The 10,161-nt window shown below is 29.6% G+C and overlaps 1 protein-coding gene across 2 annotated transcripts; it reads right to left on the reverse strand.

Annotated features, from left to right (window-relative positions):
* Positions 1–265: 265 nt before the first annotated feature.
* On the reverse strand, positions 266–9,498 carry LOC111689680 (2-oxoglutarate dehydrogenase-like, mitochondrial). Of its 2 annotated transcripts, XM_023452151.2 has the most exons (7): positions 9,375–9,498; positions 9,133–9,309; positions 7,967–9,070; positions 7,010–7,904; positions 6,794–6,948; positions 4,240–4,518; positions 266–911 (listed from the first exon to the last, which is right to left on the reverse strand). In XM_023452151.2, exons 1-7 carry the CDS (start codon positions 9,440–9,442, stop codon positions 812–814), a joined length of 2,778 nt encoding a protein of 925 aa, XP_023307919.2. In that variant the 5' UTR covers positions 9,443–9,498; the 3' UTR covers positions 266–811. The 2 variants fall into 2 exon arrangements, with proteins under 2 accessions (XP_023307919.2, XP_023307920.2); XM_023452152.2 differs by lacking the exon at positions 4,240–4,518.
* Between the last annotated feature and the right edge of the window lie 663 nt (positions 9,499–10,161).

The following is a 10,161-nucleotide window of genomic DNA, read 5'->3' on the forward strand; positions in this document are numbered from 1 at the left end:
TTTTCTATTACCATTCTAAAAACAATACAGTTTTTTTTCAAATAAAAAAATGTAAGTTTTGTAACGTTTTTTTGTTTAATTTTATTCTTTTTTTTGTTTTTGTTTTAAAAATTAAATAATATTTAAAATAAATAATAATTAAAATTAATATTTTTTTTTTTTGCATTCGGTTTTCATAGACTTGGTTGTTATATATATTTTTTTGTTATCCTCACTTGTTTCGTACATTTTGTTTTCATTGCAACATATGGTTTTGGCTTAATGATTAAAACTTAAGAGGAGATTTATTAGTTTTTTTTTCTGTTTAAAGAAGTTTTAACTACATTTCTTAGTTTTACAATTATCTAAACTAAATTACATTTTTCGTTTTTGTTGTTATTTTTTTTTTTTTTTTTTGTTTAATATTTAATAGTTAAAGATTGGTAATTTAAAATGTTTGTTTGGTTTCACTTTTTAAACGAAAAACAAACATTTCATTTTTTTTTTCAAATTTTGTCAAAGACAGAGAAAATATGTATGTGTATGTGTGGGTGTATGTTTAAAGTATAGTAGATATATATATATATTTAACATAATCAATTAAATAAAATTAAAATTAAGAAAAAAAATATCTTTTCAATATATTTATAGTTTTAAATGTTGTATATGTATGCGCGTATGTATGATAGATCCATTTAAGTCGTTAAAAGTTTGTCACTAGAAATTGTGTTGTGTTTAAAAAAAAATAAAATAAAATAAATGATGATAATAAGATGTTTTTGTATGATGATGATGAAATTTCTCCATTTATCATCATTTATTTAAGAGTCATTTAGATACTGATGGCATCAGCCAACAAAGCATTCAATTCACGTATATGTTGAGCCTTAGAACCGGTAGCAGTCGAAGCACCACATGGACGTCCAGCATAGCTATGAAATAATTAAAAAAAATGTATTTTATTAATTTAAAATATATTTAAGTAAATGTTGTTAATAACAACTTGTTATTGTTAAAAAAACATTAACATAATTTACACACATTTATTTATTTAGTTTTTGTTTAAAAAGCATAATAATTAATTTATAATAAAAGCATTCAAATTAGTTACAGATTAAAAAATAAAAATTAAATAATTATATAAGTGTTAGTTTTATAATATTTAAATAAAAACTTTAAAGCTTAAGATAACAAGCAAACTATTACTACTGGATGATAATTGATGATTTAGAACTGATATGATAAGTTTTTGAATAAATGATCTATTGTCTCTATTATAGTAAAATACAATTATTAAACTTAAATATTCTTTCTTTGACTATTTTTTTTGTTAAAAACTCAACTATTTAGTGTATTATTTAAGATCTAATTTTTATATTTATGGAAATTATTTCTTATATTTTTCAAATAATTCTTTCTTAAGAAATTGCTGGAATTTAAAATCGTCCGTTGTGCCTCATATATCGGATTAGTTCAATCGAATTTTGGTGATCAAAAGAATTTTAAGTGAAATTTCAATTTATTTTTGTAAATATATTGAAATATTTAGGCAATTTTTTAAAATTTAGGTTGAAAATTTTTAAGTTTTGAGTTAATTTTTAGCGAAATTTTAATTTTTAGCAAAAATTTTAATTTTTAGTGAAACAAATAGATTTTTGTGAAAATTTCGAATTTGAGTTTTTTTAACGGAAAATATAATTTTTTATCGAACATGTTTATTTTGAGTTAAAAACTGAATTTTTAGTAAAAAAAAAAAATTTTAGCGGAAAATAAGAGTTTGAAGAGAAAAAAATATTTTTAGTAAAAAAAAATTAAAACTTGGATGAAATTTTTACTTTTTAGTGAACTTAGAGATTTAGTGAAAATGAAATTGATAGTGAAAATGAAATTGATAGTGAAAATTTCAATATATAGCAACAAATTTAAATTTTAGTGAAAATTTGTAATTTGAGAACAACAGCCCTGAGTTATAGAACAACTCTTGCGTCATTGTCATTATATCTTAATGACAATTGTTGCCTGGATTGCTCACACCATTCTGACACACCTGGCATATTACTTCGCATAATGGTTTAAAGATATAAGTTCTGTTTTCATCTACCTTTTGACTTTTCATTTACGTTGAAAAATGAGGGGGGGGGGGGGGTCTCTACTTCCAAAGTGTGTGTCTGTGACACTTTTAATTACAAAAAAATAGCTTTTACAGGAAAAACTATTATAATTATTATTAAAAACTGTTATTTCTTTAATAACAAGATTTACATGGATCGACAATGGACAATAAACTCTGGGTTATAAACATCATTTAAAACCTAGCACATCAAAGCCTTTCAGGGAGACAATCACATCTACATAGTTGTCCTTAGAGGTAGGCAATAGTCACTCAACTGATAACAAAAATGCAGTCAGAAAGCTAGTCCAAACTAGTCAATACATATCAATAAGTCTCTCTAGATCGCAGTAAAGTGGTACCCATGTACCCTTACAAAAGTGGCACTAAATTGAAGAATGTCTTCATTTTCATTTACAAAGAGTACTTCTGCAACGAAAGACTAATTTGAGACAATACTATGGTTAGAGGTTAGTGTTAATCTCGCTTATTTTAAAATGCATTATTTCTTTGTCGAACTGCTAGGACTCTATCCATTTAAGTTGTGAACAAAAATTTCGTTATTTAAATAATATTCTATTTGATTAACATTTGTAGAGTAATCCCTTGTTTGTCTCTATTGTATTTTTATCAGGCTTCTGCCTGATTGTATCATCCTCATAGATTATTTTCTTTGAATGCACTAGTTACATCATACTAGTCCAAGGTTATTCATAATAAAATTCCATACATTAGAACTTATATTGTAAACAATTCTTTTTAGAGAATTATTGCTTGTAAACAATTCTTTTTAGAGAATTGTTTACAAGCAATTTAAAAGTCTATTCTAACAGTCGAAAGGAAATATCGAAATCTTTATAGAATTTTAAAAGAGCTCCATATAAATGCAAACGATACAGGTTAATATTACGATCTGTTTTACATTAGACTGGTCGAAAAATAAACTAGATTTTTAATTAGTCCATAGACTGTTCTATAAACTAGTTCATAAAATAATTACTTCTCTTATTTTATAAATTACTTCTCTTATATTTTCATATAAATTTTCAGAAGTACAAAAACAATTTATATGAAATAAGATATGAAATGAGGGGAAGAGATTTACACAATAATCCCCTTATCAAATTAATCAAATAACCCCTCCATATCTTTATTAATAGACTAGTTCATAGAACTAAACAATAGACCGTAAACTAAACAATAGACTAGTCCTGTGGACAAGTCAAACGTTTAGTTCAAAACTGGGTTAATTGTTGTATATATAAAATTTGTTTATAATTTTATGGACTGGTCTTTGGATATGTCAAATCTTGTTTTTTTCATATGTATCAATTTGTTGTTTTTTAAGAACAGAATTGCATATTATTGAAATCTATTGTGGAGTAGAAAAATAAATTGAAAACACCTTTAAGAATCCTTTTAGATAATAGATAAATTCTTAAAAAACTTATAACTACTAAACATTGTAATTGTTTTTGATGTGGTTAATATGTAGATTAATCTAAATAAATGAAACTTTTTAATGATCAAGCTGAAACAACTCTAGATGAAGATGATAGCCAACAAAAAAAAACTTAATTAAACTAAGTGCAGGACGAAAAACAAAAATCAGAAAAACTGTACATGCAATTGTGGGACATTAGATACAGACGAATAAAAAAAAGACAAATGATAATAACATGAAATGCATAAACGAAAATTTAATTTTCATAAATGTTACAAAAAAGAAAAAAGCCAATTTGCAATAACAAAAAAAGAAAAACAGTAAAGAAAGTGTAAAGAAGTTTTGTTATAAAATAAGTAATAAAGAATATAGTATAAGAAGAACATATAAGAGATGAAACAAAAATCTTGTTTTAATCGCTGGCAAGATTAAAAAAAAACATTAGTAAATGTATATATGCTATATAATTATATATATAAAATTATTAATATATAAATATATAAGTAATAATATACAATATTACTAATAAATATTTAAACACTACAAAAGTAATTGCTTTGCATTTCTTATTATTATTATTTTTTTATATAATAATTAAAACAATTTTAATGTAGAGTACAACAGAACAGAAGAGATGTGGTAGTAGGTAGGTAGTATGTATTTATGTATGTATATAGAGTTATTTTAGTGGTAGAAGAACCCTCACCTAATTTTGCGTCCAGTTTTAGAAACACGCACACCAGGTGCCGCAGAATGACCAGCGGGTCTATTGAAATCTTTTCGTACATTTTTCAAATCAAAATGTTTCTTCTCACAATATTCACCAGTCTGCTGTTGATTGCCAGAGGAGGCATCATTATCAGCAGACTTGCTACCACCAGATGTAAACATACGACTTAACCAGGGTTTCGATTGATTAGCGGAATCGGACTCATTAGTATTGGTAGTGGTAGTAGTAGTGGAAGAGGAAGTAGCATCATGGGGGCTGCAACAACAATATAACAATAATACATACACAAACAAAAAACACAAAAAAAAAATGTAGGAAAAATTTTGGTTTGCTTAAAGGCTGTTATATCACTTCACTGGGAACAAAAAAAGGTTTTGTTTACAATGATTTCTCACACGTAAACTTTGCTGAGTTTATTTGAAAACTTACAAGAAAAAAAACTTAAGGAAATTTTGAATTATTAGACAACTTAAAACTAAAAAATAACATTTTTTTATGATTATAAAAGTTAAATTAAAATTATTGAGTGAAGAATAAATTAAGAAAAAAGTATCTTAAAACTAAAAAAAAAACTTAAGAGAGAAAAAAAGCCATGCTCAATGTTTATGATTCAAAGTCTTTTATGTAGGTGATATATGGTAGGATTATCGAAGATTTAAATTATTTTTAAAACACGTCAATTGCGTGTTTCGAAATCTTAAATATAATTATTAAGTTTGTAAAACATGCATGAGCTATTAAATTATTTATTAAGTTTATAAAATTACAATAGTAGAATAGTTGGTTAAATCGAAGATCTCTTTTCGTTGTATTGTATGTAAGAATTATGGTCTTGCACGTTTTCATTACTATTTATTGCAAGAAATTTGGTGAAGTGTAGTGAATCATTCAATTTCAATAACTTTGTTATTAAAGAATTAAACTGGAAGTAATATAGAACTAGAACTGATCTAGAACTGAACCTAATTGAACTAGAACTGAACTAAAAATTTACTAGAACAGAACTAGAACAGAACTGAACTAGAACTCAACTAGACCTGAACTAGAAATGAACCAGAACTGAATTAGAACTGAACTACAACTTAACTAGAACTGAACTAGAACTGAACTAGAACTGAACCAGAACTGAACTAGAACTGAACTAGAACTGAACTAGAACTGAACTAGAACTGAACTAGAACTAGAACTGAACTAGAACTGAACTAGAACTGAACTAGAACTGAACTAGAACTCAACTAGAACTCAACTAGAACTGAACTAGAACTGAACTAAAACTGAACTAGAACTGAACTAGAACTGAACTAGAACTGAACTAGAACTAGAACTGAACTAGAACTGAACTAAAACTGAACTAGAACTGAACTAGAACTGAACTAGAACTGAACTAGAACTAGAACTGAACTAGAACTGAACTAGAACTGAACTAGAACTGAACTAGAACTAGAACTAAACTAGAACTGAACTAGAACTCAAGTAGAACTGAACTGAAACAGTACTAGAGCATAATTAGAACAGATCTAGAGTATAACTATCAAACTACAACTGAAATTGAACTGATCTAGAACTGGACTACAACCAGAACTGAAGTGAATTTGGAATAGACTAGGATCTCTAGAAACGGGATTTAATCAACTGCGCTATCTTAAAGGAATCAGAATATATAATTTGTAGAATCTGTAAAATACATATACATATAGTGGAAATTACAAACAGAATGATAAACTTATATAACCTTTCCCCCAAGAAGGATATTAAAATCAAAGTTAAGACACTGGCCTTGTTTCAAAGTTTGGACTCAGATGACTTGGAAAGCTGCAAATTCAAGGCAGCTCAATGATTTAATAAACTCTGTTCACTTGGTTTTAATATCTTTCAAATTTTATCGTCGTTTTTTTTAGAACATAACGTAGACGAGATATGTCAATAGAAAATATTAAACAACATCGGACAAAGTCGTACAAAGTGAACCATAAATAAAGAATCAACTTAATTTATATATCAAGTAGAATCTATCTTTTATAACAGTTTACAATTGAAGGTAGAGACAGATAGACAACTGCTGGCCTTTTTATAAACAGCATTTTACAAATTTATAACAAGCAACATAAAGATAAAAAAATATTTTCATAAATAAATACTTTAAAGTGGAGGAGGGTGTGCTTAACTACAATAGAGACAACTCTGGTGTGTGCAGAAAATAAAATCATTCATTCAAAAAAGGTGAAATAAAATATGGTGAAAAAGGTGGTATTTAGAAAAGTTATTGCAAATAAAAAGTAAAAGATAAATACATCTAAGGAACTAAAAAAATTATATAAAGTTAAAGGAAAAAATCAAAAAGGTATTAGAAAAACTAAAACAAATTAATTTGGCAAAATAATAAGTTTGCAACAAAAAAAATCGAAAAAAAATTAAAACGAAAGCATTAAAAAACAAATGTTTAAAAAAATAAAGCCAAAAACAAAATTAAATTGAAAATAAAAGAAAAACATAAAAAAAGAAAACAGAAAAAGGAAACAAAATGACTTACCTAATATTTCTATCGTGGTTAAGGGCGGTCAAGAAACGTGGTTGCACATAAGACCAGCAGCCTTGATTTTTGTGTTCTTCTTGAGCCCAAACCAAATCAGCATCCTTGTACAAGTTAGCTTGTTCTTTGACTAGATCGAAGGGGAAGGGAGAAATCTAAAACAAATAAATAACAATAAAATCTTTTTATCTTTAAAGAGTTTTATTTACAACTCACTTGTTCAACACGAACAATAGCGATTTCCTTTTCCAAGCCCTTGTCCTTGCGTTGTTTGGTCAAGTCATAGTATACACGACCGCTGCAGAAAATAACCTTCTTAACACCGCTGGGGTTTTCAGCAGCAATTCCCTTTTCGGGGATGATACGTTGGAATTCACTGCCTTCAGCCATATCACTGAAAGGTGACTTGGCTTCTGGGTGACGCAATAGAGATTTGGGAGTAAGGAGTACCAAGGGTTTGCGGAAGGGCAAAGCAATTTGACGACGCAAAATGTGGAACAAGTTAGCTGGGGTAGTGCAATTGGCAACAATCCAATTAATATCGTGCAATTGTCTGATAGCGAATTCCTCAGATTCTGGAGGGAAATAGTCGGGATCGTCAGAAGACATTTGCAAGAAACGTTCAACGCGAGCCGATGAATGTTCAGGACCCATGCCTTCCATACCATGAGGCAACAACATAACCAAACCGGATTGACGTACCCACTTAGCTTGACCACTGGAAAGGAATTGATCGACAATACATTGAGCTGTATTAAAGAAATCACCGAATTGAGCTTCCCATAAGACCAAGGCATTGGGATTAGTCATGGAGTAGCCGTGTTCAAAACCAAGTACAGCGTATTCAGACAATGAACTGTTCGAAACGGAGTAAGGTGCTTGATCGGGGTACAAGTGTTGGAGGGCATTATAAGTAGCCTTGTCAACCAATTGATGGTGCAAAACATGATGACGATGAGAGAAGGTACCACGTTCAACATCCTGACCAGACAAACGGACATGAACACCTTCCTTAAGGAGAGAGCCAAAGGCCATGGCTTCACCAAGAGCCCAATCGGCAACACCTTCATCAACCATAGCCTTGCGGGCATTCAAAACACGAGTAAGACCCCTTTGAAAAGAAACAATATTTTACAAATATATAATTATTAAATAAATTAACACAAGACCTACTTGTGAATTACGAATTCAGCAGCATTTGGTGGTGGTGAAGAGAATTTGTTGCCAATGTGTACCAAGGTTTCGATCTTTACACCAGTGGGTGATACCTTCAAAGGATCCTTGCCTTCAAAGAAACCAGACCAGGGAGAATCGATCCAGTCCTTGTACTTAATATGTGTTTCCTTCTTAGCCAATTCGAAGGCTTCTTCGCAAATCTTTTCGTATTTATCAGCCACTGATTTAACTTCTTCAGCGGTGCAAGTGCCTTCGGCGATAAGTTTATCGGCATAGAGATCCAAACAGATTTTGTGGTTTCTGATCTTTTGGTACATAAGAGGTTGGGTGAACATGGGTTCATCAATTTCGTTGTGGCCATTACGACGATAGCCGACCAAATCGATAACGACATCCTTGTGGAAAGTGTTACGCCATTCGGCGGCAACTCTGCACACATGCATAACAGCCTCGGGATCATCGGCGTTGACGTGGAAAATGGGAGCATTCACAACACGAGCAACATCGGTACAGTATGGTGAGGAGCGTGAGAAACGTGGATCAGTAGTGAAACCAATTTGGTTATTGGCAACAACGTGAATTGTACCATGAGTAGTATAGTCGGGCAAATCAGACAAGTGCATAGTTTCATAGACAACACCTTGACCACAGAAAGCAGCATCACCGTGAATCAAAATAGACATAACCTTATTGCCTTCTTGATCACCACGGTAGAACTGTTCAGCACGAGTCTTACCCTGTACAACAGGGTCGACAGCTTCCAAGTGAGAGGGATTAGCAACAACAGCCAAACGAATATTCTTGTTTGTGACACGGTTCAAACGTTCAATGTATGTACCTAAATGGTATTTTACATCACCGGAACCATCATCAGCAGCTTCCAAACCAGCAAACTGTGTAAAGATTTGATGTAAAGGTTTGCGGCATACATTGGCCAATGTATTCAAACGACCACGATGGGGCATACCCATAATCACAGATTCAACACCCAACTCTGTAGAGGCATCGATAAGTTCCTTCAAAGCGGGAATCATAATTTCACAACCCTCCAAACCAAAACGTTTCTCCGAAGAGTATTTCTTAGCCAAGAAACCTTCAAATCTATAACATAATACAGTATTTATAAAAGATTTTTTAAAATTCAAATTAAATAAATAAATTACCCAGTAGCACGTGTCAAACGAGCCAAAATCAAACGTTTCTTTTCAGGTGAGAAATTCATAACGCCAGGAGTTTCAAAACGTTTACGAATCCAATTGCACTGTTCCAATGAATTGATGAACATGAATTCAACACCAATTTTATTACAATATACATTTTCCAAACGATTCAAAATTTCTCTATAAAATTTAAGTTTTTAAGTGTTTTAATTGAATTTATTATATTGTATCGAATAAAAACATACCTTAAGGGCAATTGATTTTCTTCTCCACCAATGAATGTAGTGCTGGGCAATTTAAATTCCCGATCCATATCATGTTCACCTATTTTTTTTTTTTTTTTTTTTTTTGAAAGATAGTAAAATGTTAGTCTTGCATTTTATTTAGATATAAATTATAATAAATGATGAATTTTTACAATATTTTTGTTGAAATTCGGAGACTATGTAGTTAAATTATAATAAGTTTTTTTTTTGGAGCATGCAGCTGTGGTGAGTACTATTGTTGTATTTAAGAATAAAATTATAATTTTAACACTTCTACGTTGTTTTATATTACAGTTACGTTATTTTATTATTTTTATTGTTTTAACATAATAAAGATTATTTAAGTTTAAAGTTTCAATTACATAAAAATTACAAAAAAAAAAATATTTTTTCAATTACAAAAAAAAAAAAAAAATGGTGCTTTTAAAATTTTTGTTTGTATGTAATTTGCTGTGCATTTATAAAAAAAGAAAAAAACATATGTAGCAGAGCTTAAGCAAAGGTGCAGAATTTAAATGTAAAGTGCAAAAATAATAGATATTTTTAATGTATAAACATGCATTTGTTTTTAATGTGAATTTTGGGAAACCTTTTATTTGTAATAGCATTTATTTGGAATAGGATTATTTGCCAAAATAGATAGAGATATATAGATAGCTAGATAGATAGATAGATAGATAGATAGATAGATAGATAGACAGATAGATAGATAGATAGATAGATAGATAGATAGATAGATAGATAGATAGATAGATAGATAGATAGA

Source organism: Lucilia cuprina, chromosome 5 (genome assembly GCF_022045245.1).
Source record: "Lucilia cuprina isolate Lc7/37 chromosome 5, ASM2204524v1, whole genome shotgun sequence".
Taxonomy (NCBI): Eukaryota; Metazoa; Arthropoda; class Insecta; order Diptera; family Calliphoridae; genus Lucilia; species Lucilia cuprina.

Coding starts and splice junctions, on each gene's coding strand:
- LOC111689680 (XM_023452151.2), bottom strand. CDS start 9,442: ATGGATCGGGAATTTAAATTGCCCAGCACTACATTCATTGGTGGAGAA. Junction 6,949..7,009: donor CTATTGTTCGTGTTGAACAA/GTGAGTTGTAAA, acceptor TATTTGTTTTAG/ATTTCTCCCTTCCCCTTCGA. Junction 912..4,239: donor AAAACTGGACGCAAAATTAG/GTGAGGGTTCTT, acceptor ATTATTTCATAG/CTATGCTGGACGTCCATGTG.